We start from the raw sequence: 22,959 nt of genomic DNA, 5'->3' as shown, positions 1-22,959 counted from the left end.
GCATGATGGGTCCATTTCATGAAGACAATCATAAACGTCACTTAAAACTTTGAGAAGTTATTACTAAAAATGAGTTTTGTAATGACTGGACAAAATGTCAAAGGATTAATATTAGTTTGCATAAGTATCCAAGAGAGTTTGGATGCTTATTGCTACCTTAACTAAGGTTATGTCCTACACTAGAAACAGCTCCTGCTGTGTAATTGATAAGACAGCCAACAGCCTATGTAAGTAACATAGACACACTGCATCACCCTAACTACACTGAAATAAGCCTTACACCTCTGGTGGAAGTGGAGTTGTTATGTCCGTGTAGTATTACATCAACGGGAGGAAGGCTGCAGTTTATGTCGACCTAACTGAAGTGTAGACCAGTTCTAAGTCTCAAATTTTTGAGTAGCCCTTCTTGTGATCCTTTAGGTTATTTTTCTCTGCATTCCAAACCCTCTTACCAGTAGGCGTTCATCTTTCTAGCTCTAATGACCATCCTTCCACTCCAGGAATTCTGTTATATTGTAGTCTGTCTCCCCTCCTCCCCCCATTAGTGACATATCCTCAGTTGTAAGTTATTGGTTTCCCTGTTTGGCTGGTATCCAGCATTGTAAATGTCAGGCCACTGGCCTTCTGATTTGAAAAGTGGTCTAATATAAAAAATAAACAGCTTGGATAAGATCACAACCTGTCCACATGTAATATTTAGGTTTAATGCTTTTATTAAAATTTTGAATTAGTGGAGTAAGAGAGGAAGGTGGAGAGTGGAGGAGATTAAATTTAACCTTAAAAATAGTCCCTATGTAAAAGTTATTTAAGTCTGTCTTTATTTTATTTGTTTAAAGGGAAAGAGTGGAGCCTTCAAAGAATGCTACTATGGGAATCTAAAGCAATACAAACTAACCAAACTTTCTCCTTCTACAAAGTACTCGCTCAGATTAGCTGCTAAAAATGACATCGGAATGAGGTAAAATGTGTTGTTTGTTTTTTCTCATTTTAATTTCTCAACAGCCCAAGCTAATTTTACTAACCTTTAAATTTAACTTTTCAGTGGATTTAGTGAGACAGTGGCATATTATACAGCAGGAATCGTCCCTTCACCACCACTGCCCCCTCAGTTTACTGAAGCAGGAGTAACATGGTTATCATTAAAATGGAGCCCACCTAATGGCATGTCTTCAGATGACTCTCTGACTTACACTTTAGATATGGAAGAAGAAGATTCTGTAAGTTGGGTTTTCTTAATGTTTTGATGAATAGTCTGTAATTTCAGGTGTAAATATAACTCATTAAGATTATCCCAAGTTTAATAATATGAAACATTGCACTAAAATTAACAGTTCATAAACACTGTATAATTAATAAAACAGCTTTTATGTTTGCTGAAGTATGTAAAGGCCTATACTATCTAATGATAAAAAAAAATTCAAGAGTAGTTGCTGAAGTTGCCATACTCTTCTGTTTATGAAGTAATTCACCTTATTAAAGACACTTTATATAGTATAGAACCATATAGACTTGGTTAGAAGTGTCCCAGGAGATTTCAAATGGTTTAATGCTTGAGAAATTGTGGAGACCAATTGCTGCTCTTATCATTTTACCAGGAGAGTTGTTAGTGACTGTATGCCTGTTCTTAATTTTCTGTGCTTTACAGGGTTATGGTTTTCAGCCACAATACAACGGAGAAGAACTCTCATGCACTTTAAAAAATCTAAGGAGGAGTACTTCTTATAAGTTTAGGGTATGTGCCAAATTACGTATATGATTTCCTTTTATTTTTTTTTCTGGAGCTATTTGCTAGTAGCACTTGTATGTTGTTTCCTAACCACATACAATAGCCGGCTAACCTAGCAGTAGTAATTTTTCAGTGGGATTACATTTTTATTATGGTGTCAGAAATGTTTTAAAAATAATTGCCTTTCTCTTTGATCTTTGTTTGCAAATTAGCCTGATATTGTCCATGGCAATCAATAAGTGTATTATATTCATTCTTAACAGCTCTCTGCCTGCAACAATGAAGGAAAAAGTATCCCTAGTGAGGTAGTAGAATACAGCACAATTCCTGATAAACCTGGACCACCAAGTAAACCAAGTGTAAAGGGAAAGATCCATTCACACAATGTGAAAGTTACATGGGGTAAGTGAACTTGTGTTAATTTTTGTCTTCCCTTGCTCCTCAGAAGAGAAATGAGCCTATAAGGCAGGGGTGAGAAAACTACGGTCTGGGGGCCGCATCTGGCCCTCCAGATGTTTTAATCCAGCCCTTGAGCTCCTGAGAGGGAGCGGGGTCCAGGGCTCGCCCTGCTCCAGTGCTCCAGCTGGGGAGTGGGATCGGGGATTTGCCCTGCTCCACGCGGCTCCTGGAAGCAGCGGCATGTCCCCCCTCTGGCTCCTACATGTAGGGGCAGCCAGGGGGCTCCACACGCTGCCCCCACCCCAAGTGCTGACCCACATCTCCCATTGTCTGGGAGCTTCAGGGGTGGTACCTGCAGACAGGGCAGCCTGCAGAGCTGGCTGGCTGCGTCTCCACATAGGAGCTGGAGGGGGGACATGCCACTGCTGCTGGGAGCTGCTTGAGGTAAGCGCCGCCTGGAGCCTGCACCCCTGATCCCTCTCCATCCCAGCCCAGAGCAACCTCCTGCACCCCCAACCCATCATCCCCAGCCAGAGCCCTCCCCTTGGCCCCTCGCACTCCAACCCCCTGCCCCAGCCTGGAATCCCCTCCCGCACCCTGAACTCCTCATTTCTGGCTCCACCCCAAGAGCCCGCACCCCCAGACAGAGCCCACACCCCAAACCCCAATTTCGTGAGCATTCATGGCCCGCCATACATTTTCCGTACCCAGATGTGGTCCTTAGGCCAAAAAGTTTGCCTACCCCTGCTATAAATTATCAGTAAAACAAATTTAAAATAACATAGAGAACTGGTCTAAAAATAGACTATAGTCGGTCTCCATGCAGTTCTTTTCTTCAGAGAAACTTTTTTAGCCTAAATGTAATATCCTTAAAAATACAAATTTTTCTCCTAATCCCATATCTTTTCAAGATGTATTAATCAGCTATTTCTTCAGAATATATTTACCAACTGAGAGATTATTGGATTACCCTACTCTTAACTTTGAGTGTGGCTTCCAAGAAAAATTGCAATTTACACATTAAAGCTTAGTCTTAATATAAAATAATTCAAGTCAAAAAAGAGTAGCAGAACTTTAGCAGCTGGCCTACTGTCTCCTCATACTTTTACTGTGGAGCCCAACCCACTCTATTGCTGTCTTAAAATGTGTATAATATTTCATAAAAACAGATTCTCATAACACTCTTATATTTTATGCTCTTTCTGAACATGAAACTTTCATATTTCATCTTTTATTGCAGTATTATTGCAATTCCAGTTTAACTTCCCATATGAGTATATTCCACAATGAAAAATATTGTTCTAAATAGTTGATTACAACATGATACATAAATCTCAGGTTTTTTCTAAACTTTTGAAATTCATTGTAACTAAAATGTATCTTTCAGATCCACCAAAGGATAATGGAGGATCAGACATTTCTAAGTATTTTCTAGAAATTTCAGAAACTTTAATTGGTAAGCAATCATCGTAAAGGCCTTGTTCAATTTATTGTTCACTTCTATTTACATGTAAATATGTATTGTCATTACTGTAGCAATTAGAATGTTCATTTTGTTATAGGCGTAGTAGTTAGGGTAAATTCTGTTTGTATGCATAATGGAACCAATCCAAGATTCAGTTTTCATTCTGTGATGTGTGCGCATTAAATTAACGTATATGGGGAAAAGTTCAATGTTTTAATGTAGCAAAACCTTCTCCATTGATTGTAAATTGGTCTTCTTTACCTTTCCCGCAGGAACTAACTGGGAAGTAGTATATAGTGGTTGCATGAGAGAACATGTGTGTGATCATCTCAAGCCTGGTACTTCATACAGACTGAGAGTTTCGTGTGTCAGTAAGGGAGGTGAAAGCCCGGTGAGCCAAGAAGTCACTTGAAAAAATAAACACATTAGGCCTTGAAAGTAGTTTTATTTCTCTGTTAGTAAAAGAAAGTTGTGCAGTATTTCACAGCTGTAACTTTCAAATAATACATGTATCCTTTCCTAGGCTTCTGATGTTCTGGCGGTACAAACATCAGCTGTTCCTCCTGGACCTTGCCGTGCTCCATGCCTGGTTAGCAAAGCTAAGCCCAGAGAAATAACTCTACAATGGGGTAAGGACCAGTGTTTCTGTAGATAGACCTTTTCCAGGTTTTAAACATTATAAAAACAGAAGGCTAAAAACAAAAATTATCCCACAAAACTAAAATTGAAATATCGGGAGACTCATTCAAAAACTTGAAAGCTTATGGAATTCAACTCAGTCAAGAGGAAAAAATGTAAAAACCGTAATACACAGCTCTTCGGTTATACTGTGCATAGCTTGTGGGGCAGTTGGTATATTACTAACCGAACTTTAAGGAGCAGCCAGCACAGAAGCTAGGGAATAGTATGCTATGGTTGGTCTTTACCCTTTACCCGTTTGTAACTGGCAATTGAAAGCAAAAATAAGTTGTTGTTTTTTTATTTTTAGCCCTGTAAAGGGGAGAAGTAAGAGATAATATGCATAAATGCCTGATCAAAAAGATTGATATGAATCTCTTACTAACAGACAGATGTGTTTTTTAAAAGGATTAGAGGCTTGTGAATTGTTGCAGCTCAAATAGATGATGAAACCAAATATCTACAAATTTATTTTTAGAATTCATCTAACTTATGGTTTCATACAGACCGTCTTGAAATAGTTATTAAAATAAGAGCTGTTTTCTGAAAATAATTACTTGGGTTTTGTATTAATGCAACTTTATATTTCATAGATCCCCCTTCCACAGATGGGGGCTCAGAAGTAACAGAGTATGTAGTTGAAATGGCAAACTCTGAACAAGATGAACACAGGCAAGTGTATCAGGGTCTGACGACAGAATGCACAGTGAACAATCTACTTCCTGGGAGAATGTACTGCTTCTGGATAAGAGCAGGAAATAAAGCTGGGGTAATCAATCTCTTTATATAATCAGTTTTTGTTTTGCAAGTAACTATACAGGTACTACCACTAATAAGATGGCTATATGTTAGGATCCTGGTGGTATTGTTTGCAGCATCTCTGTGGATTTCCATATTAGTCCCATTGAAGGACTAGTTTGCAAAAGCCCTTCTGGCAAAGAGAAGACAGTGATATTTATGTGCAAGATCATCAGTGACTCAAAGACTAGTTAGGAGCCCAACTGTCCTTTATGCCTTCAACAAGTTTCTTCTAATTTTGCAGTTGGAGTTTTGTCCCAGTGATCCCATTTTCTGTTATGTCCCATCTAGATTGTGCAGATTACTTTAAATGTACAGTATGTGATAGGTAGGGTAGGAGTAGGGTAGTGGTAGTGTTGGGCAGAGAGGATACCTCCAAGCGATACTGGGTTGGAGGTAGGGGTGGGAGCAATGTTTGTCACAGAAGAGTGCCTCTGGAGCAATGCCACTTGCTTTTGAAAGCAAGATGTGACTGCAAGGAAAGGAAGATTTTGGGGGGAGGAGTTGAGAGGCTTGCCAGTGTGCAGAACCATACAAGTGGGAGTTCTTTGGAGGTTCTGTGTGCATACAACCATTTTGTGTTGCAGCTGCCCAAAAAGCTCCAGTAGGAGTTGTGAAGTTAGTACTAAGATTTTGCATCACAGTACCTATCAAAATAAAATGGCATCTCTTATTTTCTCCAACTTCTCACTGAGCAAATGTGCATTTGTCCTATTTTTGTGTCATTGCCACACTCTTGCAATTGTATTTCCTTATAGTTTGGCCCTCTCTCTGAAAAAGCAGAGATTTCTACCGCAGCAGGACCTCCTGATCAGTGTTGTACACCCTTGTTAACCTGTAAGGCTGCCACCTGTGTAGTGGTCACTTGGGAGGTAGGTTTTTTAAATTTTTCATATTAAGGCTTTAGAATTTCATGCATCATATGTAGCACATAAGTAAATACACAAGAGAAGAATTGAATATATTGATGGAATATTTCAAATGCTTCCCCCATTTTACCAGTACTCAGGCAGAAGTCAGCTCTGAATAATTTTGTTTTGTAAATGTTCTCAGCTACAGATTTTGTTCTTGTAATGAGAAAACTGAGTGATAGTTAAGCCCTTCTCACAGTGTGGGTGACTATTTGCTGTTAGCACATTTTCCTTAAGTAGCGTGCACACCACTGTTACAGATAGTTACTGGAAAATTATGGAACCAGGTGGGAATTGCAATCTTTGTGAAGAATGTTCCTGTTTTCAGTCAAATGGCTAGATGGAGATTTTCTGACAAGCTGTACTTATAGCCATGCTGTTGACTACCTGGAAGGTCTGGATGTTGTTTATGGAATGGTTTTCAAACTGAAAAACCTCCATTTTGCACGCTAGGACTGTACTAGTAATAAAAGTGTTCTGACACCATTGTTTACTAGCATAGTTTCAGCAGTAGTGCCTTACGTGAAAAAACACCACTGACCAAAGTCCGATGTGCTGTAAGGTGGATACTGTGCAAACTTCTCAATGCAGTTTTGTCAAATTACTCCTGTTTTAATACTTGTATTCCCTGTAGCAAGGAGTGTCATTTGTGTAGTGGTTTGAAGTGGACATATACCCTCTTGAGAGTAGGTAGAAACCAGCCAACTCATTTCACTGATAACTTTAGTGAATCCACACTCTTCTCTACTCATTCCACATTGATATAATCTTAAATATATATTTATAATTACAAATCATGAGCTATCTGAACACTAATCTTTCATTGACTTGAATTTCCCAGAGTCCTGCATGCAATGGTGCTGAAATTTGTGAATATAGGCTGGACTGGGGACAAATGGAAGGATCAATGCGTATCGTATACACTGGCCCTTGTCTGAGCTATGAAGTGAAAGGTCTTACACCTGCAACCACGTATTATTGCAGAGTGCAGGTATGAGAGGCTTGCTTTTGTACATCACTTTAAAAATCAAAACCTAAAGATAATTAGCACCTGAATAAGTACTTCAGCTAGAAACTCGGATACAATTCTGGTCCAAATTGTACAGATGCATTGGACGAGGAAAAGGGTTTGGAGAGCATCTTCTGTCACTCCAACCAAAATGTGTACACCTAGGAATAGGATAGTGTTTGATTAAACACTGACTAATGTCTTCTGCGTCTCTTCAAAGTCCCAGATGGTTGTGGCCAGCCGTCTGGGGAACATGCCCAGGCCTGTTACACCCTTGTGCGAGATGTCCTTATTGGAAGGTGCTCAAGATCTGCAAGCTATTGCTTACTATATTTCGAAGGAACACAACAAAAAGTGTTTCAGAACAGATTGATCTGAGTTATCATGCAAGACAGAATGGTTAAGGACATTCTGCTGCTGTTCTCATGTCTCTCCGCCTCCATGTGAGCTGCACGTACTAAAGTGGAATTTTGCCTTTAGTTCTGGACTGATAAGTTTTCATTATGTTAGGAAAATGCCATCCTCTTGCAAATTTCTTTAATGAAGCACAAAATCAAAGCAGTAACTTTCTCAAAGACAAGATAGAAAAATGTGGACTCTTTGAACACAATGGAATCTCTCTTTCAGGCTGTGAATATAGCTGGAGTTGGATTGTTTGGAGATATTGGTGTGGTAACAACACCAGCATCGGTGCCTGCAGCAGTGTCAGTACTACATCTGCTTGAAGAAGATCAGATGGAAATTCCTTGTCCCTTGTCAATATGCCTTGCCATTCAGTGGGAGGAACCATGTTGCCATGGGTCAGAGGTCATTGGATATAATATAGAATATGGGGAAAAGCAACTTGTAACTGTTGGTAGAGTTACGAGCCATATTCTGGAGAATCTGCACCCTGACACTTTGTACAGGTGATTATTCCTTATTTTATTCTGAAACTAGTCTTGTAGCTATTTTAACATATGATGTTCTGGACTATTTTTTTTCCCCAGGTTTTTTTGGTCTACTAGTCCACTTCATTAAGGTGAACATGCTGTAAGCCCCAGAGTGTGCATTTATGTAATGGGTTGTCTTCAGAGTGGTTGACCTTTTAAAAAACAAAAACAAACCAAAGTGAAGACACTGAGTCCCGGAGCCCTAAAATACAGCATACATTGTATCAGTACGTTGCTGAGGTCACAGCAGAATGAAGAGAGACAGGCAAATATCTAGATTTTTCTCTATTTGTCTACAACTTTATTAGTACCCCAAAATGCAGAAGCTTGATAAAGAGTTAGTCTTTGTAAGTCAATTCTCTCCTGTGATGGAATCCGTCCAAGCTACTTTCCCTAACTTTATGGGGGATTCTGGGATTCTGCCCCAACACTAAATCAGGACAATTGAAGAGGTTGCCAGGTCCGCTGGTTTTAAGGAAACCAGTGTGTAAGAGATTTCCTCTTTTGCACCAAGAGTGGCATCCTCCTGTGGTTAATTATTTGGAAATTGAACAGGAGTACTTGTGGCACCTTAGAGACTAACAAATTTATTTGGAAATTGGTTGGAGTAAGTCCAAACACCAGATTTGAATAACTATCTAATTTTCATATATTTGTCCCTTTAACTTGTCCCCCTCTTGCCACACTAACACCACCCTCCTCCACCAGCTCACACCCCAATGCCTTCAGAAGTTGTGACAATACAATTGCAGAAAGAAAGAAAAACGTCACAGGAAATCAGGGAAGGAACAAATGGAACATGATTGCAGGTTGAACCCAACATGAGCTATAGCAGTGAAGCTTAAATTCATAACTTTGATAGACACTAATAATCATGGACTGAATAGAGACACTGGATTTATGTCTTATAAAAATCCATAACCCTTAATAACCCCTCCAAGCTGCCTTCTCTCCTGCCCTTCCCCCAACTCCCCAATGACTGGGGGGGTATTAACAGGCCACTTAACTTTGAATGATCCCTTGAAATGTGTGTTAACTACTTATGCTAAACAAGCTGTTCCACCTTCTGTTTAGCTGTGACACTCTTAGTACGTTTCCCAGACCTGAAGAAGAGCGCTGTGTAGCTTGAAAGCTTGTCAGTCTCACCAACAGAAGTTGGTTCAATACAAGATATTACCTCGCCCACCTTGTCTCTTATATCCTGGGACTCATTCATCTCTATTACCCACGTACCAGCTACAGTCAAATGGGTCCTGAGAACTCTTTAAGCTCCTGGGAGGGCGAAAAGCCATCTTTGGTCTTATTGCCACTGTGATGATCAGCTAGTCCGTGAAGATGGCCTGTGCACTCAGTTGCCATGGTATCCTTAACCAGGCAGTGGCAGCTCATTGCCATTGTAGTCCCCTCCTCATAAGTTCCACCACCTGCATCTGGAGAACTGGCAGCTAGTGAGATTGGCCTGCATTCTTATTTGCTGCTACAACCCAGCCATTTTGTCTTATTGAGTTGCAGGACTGAGCTTAACTCTCAGACTGACTGTGGTCTGTTTTTCAGCTTACTGATTTTTTTTCTCAATCCTTACAGTGCTGAATAACTTTAAAAAATATCAGGGCTGTGATAGTGGGCAGCGTGGTAACATTGCTCTAATTGAACTTCACTGAAGAGAAGTCACTTTGGCCATTAGCATTCCAGATACCAGGAAATGTTACCAAGTGCAAACAGTACTCTGGGTATTAAAGAAACAGTATGGATTCTTGATCAAACTAGTAGTCCCCATCTAGCCCTGTTTGGCTCCTGACAGCAGCCAGAAGCAAATGTTTCAGAGGAAGATGGACAATTATGGGATTACTTGCCGACGGTGGAGTTTCTTCCTAAATCCATGAGTTTAGTATTTGACTTGTGCCCTAAAACATCTTACAACAACAACACCTCTCTTGAAGCTGACTAAGCACTTTAGCCTCCATGATATTTGGTAACAAAGAATTTTAAAAGCTAATTGGGACTTTCTTCAAATCAGATTTAAATCTGTTGCCTCTTCATTTATGAAATAGTGAACAGGAGTAACCAAGTGACCTCTATACTATTATTTGTATGTTCATCTGTCATGTCTCCTCTGTCATTTCTAAACTGTAGCAGTCTGTTAAAGCTCTCTTCATATGAAAGTCTTTCCTTGCCTCTAATCCTTTTGTCACCCTTCCCTGAGCTTTATTTCTGCTGTCTTTTTGAAGTAGGAGTGTAGAACTGGGTATCCTAAGTGCTACGATACAAATAATAGAGCTGAACAGAGCAGTCTAGGTGAAGGCATACCACTGACTTCACAAAGGCATCGTAATATTGTCATCACTTTTTGTCCCATTCCCCCTGTATTCTTTGTTTACTTTTTTGGTTGCCAGGAGACAAGTGGCAGAGGCTTCATTGAGCTGTCCATAGGACATCAGATAGCTTTCATGAGAAGTTGCAGTTAAAAGTCCAGCAAGGTCTGCCACTAGTTCAAATTCTTCCTTGCATTGCTTTAAATAATTTTGTGGTTTCAGTTAGCTGGGTTGGGGTTTTTTTTAAATAGTTTTTTCTTCTTGGTAAAGAATGCATTGCAAATCCATATTAAAATATTTAAGTCCAACTTCAGTTATAGTGCAAAATATCATTGATTGGCTATATAGTTTTTCTATTATTGGTAGTGTTTCCAGAATGCCAGAAGTATGGTAGGTGTTTCTACAACACTGGTCATGGACCTTGGCCTGAAGAGCCTGGACACCCTAAAAACCAAGGCGTTTCCTTTTGTTTTGCCTATATAGTTATGGACTTCTGTCCTAACAATAAAACAAATCACACTTTGAATTCTGGAACTGATCTTTCATAACTGTATTTATTAGTCACAAAATATCTGTGTTTTGCTGGAAGCTTCCACAAAATGCTAAGAAATGTCCACATATAAGTAGAAAGTCTCTGCCACAAAGAGCTCACAATCAAAGAAGACAAGCAACACATCAAGAATAAATCATGCCAAACCAATGTCCTTCTTTGACAGGATTACTAATCTAGTATATGGGATGGAGGTGGAGCAGGGGAGACAACAGCATATGTGATGTATCTTGATTTTAGTAGGCTTTTGACACACTTCCACGTGACATTCTCATAAGCAATTTAGGGAAATATGGCCTAGATGAAAATACAATAAAGTGGGTGCACAACTAATTGAAAGACTGTACTCAGAGTAGTTATCAATGGTTTGCTGTCAAAGTGGGAGGATGTACCTAGTAGGGTCCCAAGGGGTCGCTCCTGTGTCCAATACCATTCAATATTTTCATTAATGACTTGGATAATGGAGTGGAGAGTATGCTTATTAAATTTGCTGGTGACACCAAGCAGCCGGGCTTTAAGGACAGGGTTAGAATTCAAAATGACCTTGACAAATTGAAGAGTTGATCTGAAATCAGCAAGATGAAATGTAGTAAACACAGGTGGTATGCGCTTCACTTAGGAAGGAAAAATCAAATGCACACCTACAAAACGGGGAATAATTGGCTATGGTAGTAGCACTGCTGAGAAGAATCGGGATTGTAACGGATCCCGCAAACTGAGTATGAGCCAACAATGTGATGCAACTGCGAAAAAGCTAATATTCTGGAATGCATTAACAGGAGTGTCATATGTAAGACACAGGAGGTAATTGTTCTGTTCTACTGAGCACTGATGAGGCCTCGGCTGGAACACTGTATCCAGTTTTGGGCACCACACTTCAAGAAATATGCGGCCAAAGTGGAGAGAACAGAGGAGAGCAACAAAAATGATAAAAGGTTTAGAAGACCTGACCTGTGAAGAAAGATTAAAAAAAAATTGGGTATTTTTAGTCTTGAGAAAAGAAGACTGAGGGGGGACCTAATGACAGTCCTCAAATGTTAAGGGCTGTTACGAAGAGGACAGTGATCAATTGTTCTCCATGTCCTGCTGAAAGAAGCACAAGAAGTAATGGTCTTAATCTGCAGCAAGGGAGATTTAGGTTTAATAATTGGGAAATAACTCTCCTTATAGTTAGAAAGTAAGTACTGAAATAGGATTCCAAAGGAGGTTGTGAAATTCATGTCATTGGAGAGTTTTAAGAACAGGTTAGATAAACACTTGGCAGGGATGGTCTCAGGGGATGGACTTGGAGGCTCTCTCAAGGTCTCTTCGAGACCTACATATCTGTGATTCTATATGAAGGATAGATGAAAGGGGTAAAATTAAATCCTGTTCACTTTATGTGCATTGTAAATGTAAATACTATTTTTTTAGCTTTGTTAAATACACATCTATCTGTAACTGCTCTTCAATATATTTTAAAAATTAGTAGGCTAATAAAGTTTAAAATATCACATCTACAGGGTAACCAGTAACATTCAAATGGGGGAGGGGAGGGAATATCATAGTCACGGCTATCATTTTGGCCTTAGTCATCACATTGTGCCTGTGTTTTACAGTTTATTAGATGCTTTACTAGAGAGGGAAGGAGAATTACCAGATGAGCTGAAATACCCAGTCAAAACAGAGTGAATTAAGGCAAATTCTTCTTCGAGTGCTTGCTTATATCGATTCCAATTAGGTGTGCGTGCGCCGTGTGCACAATTGTCGGAGAATTTTCTACTCTAGCAACACCCGGTGGGTCGGCTGTGGAGCCCCCTGGAGTGGCGCCTTCATGGCGCTGGGTATATACTCCAGCCGACCCAGCGCCCCCTCAGTTCCTTCTTACCGCCCGTGACGGTCGTTGGAACTGTGGAGCGTGGCATAGTTGTTCTCCACTCTCCCTACCTTTACTCGTTAGTTCTTGTAGATAGTTGTTGGTTATATTCTTTAGATTAGTAGTTTGTTGTTAATAGTTTGTAGAGTAGTTATAAATATTTAGCGGGGGTTAAGGGGGGTATTATCCTCCCTTTTCCCCCCCGGCGCGCAGCCGGGCTCATGCCCAAGGCTCCTGGCTTTAAGCCGTGTGCGACTTGTGTTAAGCCTATGCCAACAGGAGACCCTCACGACTCTTGTCTGAAGTGTTTAGGGGAGTCTCACCAGACGGACAAGTGTAAGATCTGCAAGGCTTTCAGGCCCAGGACCAAAAAGGAGCGGGACTTTAGACTTAAGCAGCTCCTTATGGAAGTGGCACTTGGCGCACTGAAGGAGGATCTGGGCTAAGTTCCAGCACCGAGAGCCTCGGTGCGCAGAGCCCCAGGGGCACCCTCCAGTACTGCACCGCGAGCAGACACGGATAAGGTCCCACGGCACCGTCCTCCCTTGGCACCGCATCCGCCGCAAGTCCCTCGGCGCTGTTCCCTGTCTCCGGGGCATAAAAGACCCCGCAAGACCCAGGACACTGCCATCCAACAGGCACCGGCTCCCCCCGCACCGGTGGTAGAGCCCTGTCCGGCTTCGGAGCGCCAGAGGGTGCAGGCATCGTCAACACCATTGACTCCAGCACCGGGTGTAGGGCCGTTGAGTCTGGTGCAGACTGGCTCACTGCCTCGTCCTGTGGTTGAATCCTGTCTCCCTTCTACACTGGAGACTTTTGCAACGGTGAAAGACCTCATCGCCCTCATGGAGCCAGCGTCATCTCAACCCGCAGCACTACATGCCCTTCGTACTGTGCAATCCAGGAGCAAGCCTGCCCTGCTACGCCCTCCATCTCCGAGCGTGGACTCGCGGCACCGCTCCTGGTCTCGGCACCAATCTCCATCTCGGCGCCGGTCGTACTCGCGGCCCGGATCTTCCTCCCGGCACCGGTCTACTTCTCGGCACCGACTTGAGCATCTGTTCCGGTCGGAGTCCAGACGCAGTTCCCGGCACCGGTATGAGCGCCGTTCACGAGGCCGCTCCCGGCACCAAGTCTACAGACAGTCTTCGTCTTCGCAATCCAGATCTGGATCCCGGTACCGGCATGGCCATCGGCACTGTTCTCGATCCCGGTACCGCTCACTGGCACCGCACAGAGACTGCTCGTCTGTGGACCGACACCGCTCGGCACGGTACCAGGACGAGCCCCTGCAACCGTGCTCGGCACCGCCTTGGCCCTCAAGATTGGTGTCTCGCTAGTCAGAAGGGGCTTCCCGATCAGCATACCCTGCTCAGGGTCAGGCTGCAGACGACTTCGGTCATTGGCAGGAGGGGGCAGAGGACCCTAGACAGGACCCTGAACATTGGTCTTTCTGGACCCCATGGCATATCACCAAGCTCAAGGGGCTCCACCAGCGGCCTCTCGCTCGGCACACTCTGAGCCCAGGGTTCCTGAGGCCATCTCCCGTCCTCCCCCAGGGGGCATGGAGGCTCCAGTGCCGACACCCACGCAGGCCCCAGACCCCGGTGTAGGGGATCTGTCACCCCGACCTGCAATTGCTCCACCTTACAGCATGGATTCTCCATGGCTGAATCGAACAGAGCTACGATGCTCACATCCAGTGCAACAGATTCTGCTGGGAAGTAGAAAGCCCTCTACACGGACCACTTACTTAGCCAAGTGGAAATGGTTCTCCTGTTGGTGCGAGCACCGGGCCGCACCCCCCTTGCAGGCGTGTCTTCCTCTTATACTTGAATATCTCCTATCCCTAAAACAGCAGGGCTTGGCAATATCTTCGGTCAGAGTTCACCTGGCAGCTATCTCGGCGTTCCACCCAGGAGAACACGCTTCTTCAGTCTTCTCTAACCGGATGGTCGTCAGATTCCTCAAGGGCTTAGACCGGCAATACCCACAGCAGCGCCAACCCATTCCGGCATGGGATCTTAACCTGGTTCTCTCCAAGCTCACAGGGCCCCCGTTCAAGCCATTGGCTACCTGCTCAATCCTTTACCTATCTTGGAAAACAACCTTCCTTGTAGCCATCACTTCAGCAAGGTGTGTTTCTGAAATCAGGGCGCTCACGTCTGAGCCTCCATACACAGTCTTCCATAAAGACAAGGTGCAGCTTCGCCCCCACCCTGCCTTTCTTCCCAAGGTGGTGTCAGCTTTTCAAGTGAACCAAGATATATTTCTCCCGGTCTTCCATCCTAAGCCACACGCCACCCGTCAAGACCAGCGTATGCACTCCTTGGACGTATGCAGGGCCCTTGCTTTCTATATTGAGCATACAAAACCGTTTAGGAAGACGACGCAACTCTTCGTTGCAGTGGCCGACGGGATGAAAGACTTACCGGTCTCCTCGCAACGTCTCTCGTCTTGGATCACGTCCTGCATTCGTGCTTGCTACAACCTGGCCGGTGCCCCGACGCCGCGCCTCACTGCCCACTCCACGAGGGCCCAAGCCTCCTCGACTGCCTTCCTGGCTCATGTCCCGATCCAGGACATTTGTAGAGTAGCGGTTTGGTCATCGGTCCACACCTTCACTGCTCACTATGCGCTTGTACAGCAGTCCAGAGACGATGCTGCATTCGGATCAGCGGTTTTGCACACAGCGATGTCTCACTCCGACCCCACCGCCTAGGTAAGGGTTGGTGGTCACCTAATTGGAATCAATATGAGCAAGCACTTGAAGAAAAAACTGTTACTCACCTTTGTAACTGTTGTTCTTCAAGATGTGTTGCTCATATCCATTCCAAACCCGCCCCCCCCTTCCCCACTGTCGGAGTAGCTGGCAAGAAGGAACTGAGGGGGCGCTGGGTCGGCTGGGGTATATATCCAGCGCCATGAAGGCGCCACTCCAGGGCGCTCCACAGCCGACCCACCGGGTGTTGCTAGCGTAGAAAATTCTCCGACGATTGTGCATGTGGCGCGCGCACACCTAATTGGAATGGATATGAGCAACACATCTCGAAGAACAAGTGTTACAAAGGTGAGTAACCGTTTTTTTTCCCTTGCTTTGTGTTTTAAGATTACACCATAACCTGCTTTAACTCTGAACTCTTAAAAAATTGTAACTTGCACGGTTTACCTTCATGAACAGCAGCAACTGTGCTTCCATTCTGCAGTATTTCTCAGTATTATTTAGGATTATTCTATGCAAAATCCCACTGAAAACCTTGTAGTATTTGTCTCACTTGTATTCTAGATAAGATCTCTTTCAAGTTGAGCTAATAACTCTTAAACCATTTTTTTTTTTTAAATCAACTCTGAAATCTCTAACTGTAGCTTTATAACTTTTGTGGTGTTTGGTTCTTTGCAGATGACAATTGAGATTTTGCTTCATTGCAGAATGTTATTAGGGGCTTGTATAAGATTATTTCAATACATCAGTAATTGAAATTTACAATCAGTAAAAGTCTTTTTTAGTACATTATTTAACCTAGTAGTTGTAAATTAACAACCAACCTTTTTCCCCCCCTCTCTCACTTGAAGAATTAGAATACAGGCCATAAACAACTTTGGAGTTGGTCCTTTCAGTCATTCCATTAAAGCCAAAACAAAACCACTACCTCCTGACCCGCCTCATCTTGAATGTGTGGTCTTCAGCTACCAGAGCCTTAAACTGAAATGGGGTGAAGGTCCTAGTAGAGCTTTAATTACCAATCCTACACAGTTCAACTTGCAGATGGAGGATAAGTTTGGCAGGTGAGATCATTACTGTACAATTTGGAACATTCAGAAGCCTGCTAATGTTTTACAGCTTCATGTCCTATTTTGTAGTCCACTGTGATCTTATCTAGTTAATGGGTCTGATGTATATCATAAAACTATTCGTTTCCTCACTTTTGTTAGTGGATATAGTTTATTGGATGACAAAACTGGAAAGATAATCAAGACTATAAGCGTTAAGCCCATTTGCTGTCTAAATTGCATTTGTATGTTTCCTTAGAACTCTCATGGTGGAATCGGATATTCAGTTTCATTTTCCAGTGGAAAAGCTAAATTGGGTGTATCTGATTCATTATATGACATGAGAAATTAATACTTACCACTTGCATAACATCTTTTATTCAAAGATTAAGAAAGTTGAGTTGTTACATTGTAATAATGTAATACATTAACCTATAAGTAAGTATATTGTCAGTTTTCTGTATTTAAAAAATATCTGTTCTAAATTTAAAGGTTTAGTGTATGTAACCAACAAATAGGGTGAACAATTCCTTTTTGACCTAAGATTATAAAAGCGAATGAACCTTTTTTTCCCCCCAGAAGTTCTCAATTCCTCTAACTTAAAAACTTGAGAGGTTGGGAAAGAAAGTGCCTGACTAACCATGTGTAACAAACCTCCTGTGTAATGTTCCGGCCTAGTGCAAATCTTTAGATTTAATGATAGATCCCATAAAATGAGTGGGGGCGTGGAAAATGCATTGGCACTCCCTGGTGCTGACAACTCAGTGTTATTATTGTGAATGACACTAATACACATAATGAGCTGTTTATTGCAATAAAAGAGGTCTGTTTGGTCTAACACTTGTGTAACAAACTTAAGGTAAAAGTCACAATTTTTGTACAAAATTTTACAAACAAATGTCTTTCACCCTTCACACACTTTTCAGTGTTAGAACTACACAAACAAATTTGTTAATATTTAAACATGTACACATTTGTAAAAAAAATATATATATTTTTTTAGATTTGTTACTGTTTATAGTGGACCTTGTCATACGTACAAGGTGCAGCGACTCAGTGAATCCACTACATACTATTTTAAAATCCAGGCATACAATGATGCTGGAGAAGGGGAGTTTTCTGAAGTTTATGCTTTCACTACAACCAAATCTCCACCAGCATCTCTTAAAGGTGAGCATTCATCATACAGCATTCTAAGAGTTGTTGTAATTCTAGTATGTAAAAAAACAATAGCATACTGGTTCTGTTCATTCCCTCTGAAGCACTTGGTATTGGCCACTGTCGGAAGACAGAATACTGGGCTAGATGGACCTTTGTCTGACCCAGTATGGCTGTTTTTATGTTTGATATTAAAAACCGATTCTCTCCCCTATCTAACCCCTTTGTCAAACACAGGCAGTGCAGATTTGCTGGATACTGTGACTGTATTTGGCCAGCTAGGAATTCTCCTACTGGGACGAAACATTCTGCAGGTGTAAACCCAGTCTGGCACATCACCAGTGAGTAAAGATTGTTCAGGCCAAATTATGTTTTCAGAAGCACCTTTGCATCCCCCTCAAGTCTTGCAACAGAGTTGCACAGTCTCGGAGAGCATATTTGGCCTGCAAAACCTTTCATTGGTGAGATATGCAAAATGGAAAAAATCCTGACCCAGCCTCAGTTTTGGGGCTAACAGATGGAAAAAAACTTTTGCTACCAAATTGTAAACAAGTTTTGTATGTGGAAAAATGGACACACAGCATAATGGGCTTCCATATTCAATCTTTACCAAGATACTTTAAGATAGAATTACTTTTTAACAGAGATCCGACTACCACAAAATTGAATACCCGTCCTGAGCCTGTTAACAGCCCCATTCAGAATCACATCTTCATTAATGGGGTGGCTGGGTTACTAAAGCCATGTCCTTAGTCATGTAAAAAAGGGATTACAGTGGTTTCAGGTTAACCATGAAAAAATAGGTTTTTCTAAATTTTTTTGAAAGGTTGTGTGTGGATTCTTTTTTTTTTTTTTCCCCCAGCACCCAAAGTAAATCAGGTGGGAGAAAACATCTGTGAAATCACCTGGGAGCCTTTACAATCAATGAAAAGAGATTCCATTGTTTACATTCTTCAGCTTGCCAGTGGGAGAGAGGTTGATCAGGTAACTTTAAAATTTCATTTGCTATTTTTAAAAAAATTATTCTAACAATTCTTTTTTTTTTTTTTTTTAAGCTAATCAAGTCTCTGAATGTTACTAAAGCCACGTCCACTAGCGAGCTTACAGCGGCATCAATGCAACTGTGTTGCTGTAAGATCGCTCATGTAGTTGCTCTATGCTGACGACATAAAACCATCTCAATGAGTGGCGGAAGCAGCTCTCCGGCCGACATAGCGCTGTGCACACTAACGCTTATGCCAGCGAAATGTATGTCACTCGGGTGTGTTTTTTTCACATCCCTGAGCAACATGCGTTTTGCCAACATAAGACATGGCCTTAGGCTGATTAGATTTTAAATTGTTCTAATACGTATTGATTTTGCTCAGCTTTCTTCAAATTGAACGCGCTCAAAGTAATAAATTTGAATCCCCTACTCTAATTTATAAATTTTTAATGAGACCATAAGAGGCACAGAATTCAAGTAGTGTATTAACCTAGGAAGTTAGCCAGAAATGATACGGGGTTTTTCCCCAGAGGGAGGGGGTGGAACATGACGAGTTCTGTTTGCACAGTTGTGAAAGTAGTGGTTGGTAAGTACCAATTCTGAGATGACAGACTTGAGACTCTTGGTTTTTAGACTGCCTAGCCCTCTTGTGCACACTTTCTTGACCACTACTAAAACCAGGCTCTATAAACCATCCTCCCTCGTGTGGATATTAAACCTGGAAAAGTCTGGTTGCCTTTTTATTTTTGAACAAACTGCCTCAAACTATTAAACTATTGTGAACCGTTTTAACAATTACAGCTGGGGCAGCGCAGTCTCAAAAGGATCTTTCCAATTTTTATGCCTATCTTCATGTATCACTGTCATGCACAAAGCTTTTGATACCATTGCAAATGTTGAATGCCTTATGTCACTGAAAACCTCAAGTAGGTTTTGAACAGGGTAATTTTCAAAAAGCTAGAATTGTTTCTGTTCCATCTCACATGTAAAGAACTTCCTATCGACCTGAGTGTACCACCATGCACAGGAGCAGCCCCATTATTTGGGGGAAGGTTAATGAGATTCTTTAGCATACATGCCAATCTAACAGGCCCTTCACAAATCTGGCCCCTCTCCTTATCCCAGTATTGCCAGCCTGGCTGTCCCTCGTTACTTGTCTGCCCACTTTTTCTGCAAACAACTTTGTGCTTTCTTGTACTCTACCCCTTAGGTAGGAGCACTCTGTCAGAATGGATTTGTAAAACCACTGCCATAATCTCCTCCCAAACCCCACTTGTACTATGAAATGAACCAAAAAGTAAAGGCAAGGTTAAAGAACAGTTGGGGATTTGATGTTTATATGGGTGAGGGATAACTGTACGTTTTATCTCCCTACCTATCCCCAGCATTTCATTTGTTGCTTATCTTAAATTGTAATCTCTGGGGCAGGTGCTTTCTTCCTTTAGGATGGACTGTCGGCACTATCCTATAGCTGTAGTTTTTTCCGAGGCCAGGCTTGCAAGGATGGCAAATAATTTGTCATCTTTAGGGGAACATCACGGGCAAGTTTTCACTCCTACTTCTCTTTTACATTTTAAAGACTGTTCGCTAGGAAACTCTTTAGAAATAAAAGCAGAGATTCTTTTATTTCTAGGGCCCTCAAATTGGATGGGTGAGGAAGGCTTCCCAGACCCTTGCAGGCCTGCTCTGGTTGCACTGCCTATTGCCTATTGCTAGATATTGGGAAAGTGAAATAGATGAGCAATTTGTTCGCTCTCTTTATTATTTAGGTATACAAGGGATCAGAGACTTCATTCCGTTTCACAAACTTTCAGACAAACTGTGAATATCGGTTCAGAGTCTGTGCTGGACGCCAGTATCAAGATTCTACTGGATTGCAAGAACTGTATGGACCTTACAGTCCCAGTACAGTATTCTCATCTCAAAAACAAGAGTTGGTTCCACCGTGTACTGATTCTACAGCTAAATTTGCAAAGATTAAGAAGACGTTAAGTGACGAGCAGTTTGCTTTTGTTCTTCTTGTGGGGTTTGCAATGGTTGCTATTTTGTTCGCTTTTGTTATTCAGTACTTTGTAATCAAGTAGATTGGTTTTGTTTAAAGCCTAGTCGTTATTCAGCTTTTTATGACCGTTATTCTGGGTATTTATGTTGGTTAATTCTAAATAATATCCTAGCTGGAAATGATTGTATAAGTGACACACACATTTCCATCTTTGCTGCTGACTGACATTGAGACTGCGTTGGCAGAACCTTTCTAAGTAAAGAACACACAACTGCAATAGAAAGGGTAATCCTGGGTCCTCTGTAATCAGGGTTAGGTGTTAATAAAACAGCAAAAAACTGCCTTCCACTCCCCTCCCCCCCACCCACACACAGTCTTTCTCAATATCAAAGCCTAGGCCCTTTGGCCAGTTAGAGAAAAGGCTTTATATAAAGTCTTTTGAAGCACAACTAGGCAAGTGGTAGTGGATCAGCAATTTTTAATCAAGTATTATAGTTTGGTATACATGAAATACAGCAGCAAAAATGCTTGAGCTTAGAACAGTACTGTACTGCAGAACATTGCTAGAGCAAACCACATTTAACATACTGTAGAAGAAAAACAAAATACGATATTACTACTTTACAGTTATTTTAATGTTTGGGGTTCAGTAATTAATATTTCAAGTGTTAAAGTACAGGTGCCAGCATTTTTAGAATTTTAATTAAAAATGCTAGAGGGATGTAGTGTACAAACAGAGTGATTGTATTTGTATGTAATATTGCAAATTGGTCCTCTTTTGTACTTTACATTTCTGAATTAAATGCTTTCAGCAGTTGGTAAATAACTGTTGGCCCAATCCACATTTTCATTCTCAGTGCCTGAGAGAACAATAATTTCCTGTGCGTCTGATTAAATCTTTTCAGCATTTTCAGAGAAGGCACAGATTTGTCTTTAAGGAGGGAGAGTGCATTTATGATAAATGTTTCACTATTGGCTCAAACTGAGCAAATGTTTTTGTACTATTCTTAACCTAAAAATAAAAAAGTTCAAACTGCTTTTGGATGCTCTTCTATCCTTATCTGAATTATCAAACTATACATGAAATATTTTTAGGTAACATTTATACAATGTTTTAAATTAATTGCTATCACAATGGTGGCAGTTCACATTCCATTGTGGTGGTGGTGAGAATTTTCAGTTTTCTATGTAACTTTTCCAAAACTTGTCATGCATTCTGACTGTGTTTTGAGGAATATTTTTGGTGGATACTATGCACTACATATGACTGTTCCTTGTCAAACATATTCTTTAGATATCTGAAGATAAGTCTGACAGCTATTTTCTTTACATCAACTGTTTTGAAAGCTGGAAGCCACAAATTTAGACATTTGTTTCCGAATGGGTCATCTTAATTATTTTGGCATTAAAAGAACATGCCATAGAGTTACAGATTTAACATATTTTGCAAATGCTACAGCTACATTTCATGTACATCGGGGCAGTGCACTTGCATGTGGGATAGTACTGTTGAGTACAGGCTAATTCTTTCAAAGAATAAAACATCTTAAGGATGTTTCTCCTATGGCTGTTAATAAGTTAGTTTGAGGCATTTTGTTGCATTTCAAATGTGGAAATCCTAAATTATGACATAGTATCAGTTAATATTCTTAAAAGCAGATCTATGGTGCAATCTGAAATTAACCTTTTCAAAAATATACTCTTCTTTTTGTACTCTATTTATTTTGATTAAAAAATCCTGGAAAATGTATGTTTGAATGTATTGTTCTACTTGTAGCAGAACTTTAAGTTAATCATTTATATCATGGAAGTCTCTCTTCAGTGTTGGAAAGAGTTTTATACAGATATTAGTGTCTTTAGTTTGCCGAAGTTTACAAATATGCCTTCTTTATTTCCTTTCATATTTTACTTTTAGAAAACAATAGACTGCCTTCAGCAAATTTCTTTTGCCAAAGGATTTTTTCTTTAACTCTTAGAGCAAATCATTTACTGAGTTATTTGGCAATAGCATTTCTGACATATTTTTAAAATAAAGTAGGCTTTCAGAATAAATATTAACCAAAATCATGACTTCCTAGAAAATTAAAATAAAACGCTTCTGAATTGCCACAAAATGTTCATATTTCCAGGAAATATACTGGAAAGTATAGTGTAATGTAGATTTTATATTGACTGTTATACATTCCAGATTGATGTACTCTAGAGGCATTAACATATTAGATACCTTCATTTTTTTGCATTGTAATTTTGAGATATTTCAAACTTATGTTAAAGCTGCCATGCATTGTATTACTAAATTGTAACTATGAAATAGATAATATATTTAATACAGCCAATAAAAAATACAAGTTTTCAAATTTGATTATATATATTTGTGTATTTAATTTGTGAATAAGAAAATAACTTCC

General features: G+C 40.9%; 1 protein-coding gene across 1 annotated transcript in view; it reads left to right on the top strand.

Moving 5' to 3' along the window:
* The window catches only part of LOC117882514 (fibronectin type-III domain-containing protein 3A-like), a 47,206-nt gene extending 24,832 nt beyond the window's left edge, over nt 1-22,374 (top strand). The window contains exons 11-25 of the mRNA XM_034780856.1: nt 837-958; nt 1,043-1,217; nt 1,646-1,732; nt 1,990-2,128; nt 3,513-3,581; nt 3,863-3,981; nt 4,114-4,219; nt 4,862-5,037; nt 5,825-5,938; nt 6,819-6,968; nt 7,614-7,894; nt 16,209-16,421; nt 17,410-17,576; nt 18,427-18,548; nt 20,319-22,374. Of these exons, the coding sequence (XP_034636747.1) occupies nt 837-958; nt 1,043-1,217; nt 1,646-1,732; nt 1,990-2,128; nt 3,513-3,581; nt 3,863-3,981; nt 4,114-4,219; nt 4,862-5,037; nt 5,825-5,938; nt 6,819-6,968; nt 7,614-7,894; nt 16,209-16,421; nt 17,410-17,576; nt 18,427-18,548; nt 20,319-20,633 (2,355 nt within the window). The 3' untranslated portion in view covers nt 20,634-22,374. The remainder of the gene's footprint in view (nt 1-836; nt 959-1,042; nt 1,218-1,645; nt 1,733-1,989; nt 2,129-3,512; nt 3,582-3,862; nt 3,982-4,113; nt 4,220-4,861; nt 5,038-5,824; nt 5,939-6,818; nt 6,969-7,613; nt 7,895-16,208; nt 16,422-17,409; nt 17,577-18,426; nt 18,549-20,318) is intronic.
* Nucleotides 22,375-22,959: the final 585 nt, after the last annotated feature.

Source organism: Trachemys scripta, chromosome 9 (genome assembly GCF_013100865.1).
Source record: "Trachemys scripta elegans isolate TJP31775 chromosome 9, CAS_Tse_1.0, whole genome shotgun sequence".
Lineage (NCBI taxonomy): Eukaryota > Metazoa > Chordata > Testudines > Emydidae > Trachemys > Trachemys scripta.
This window is presented reverse-complemented; position numbering and strand designations above follow the sequence as displayed.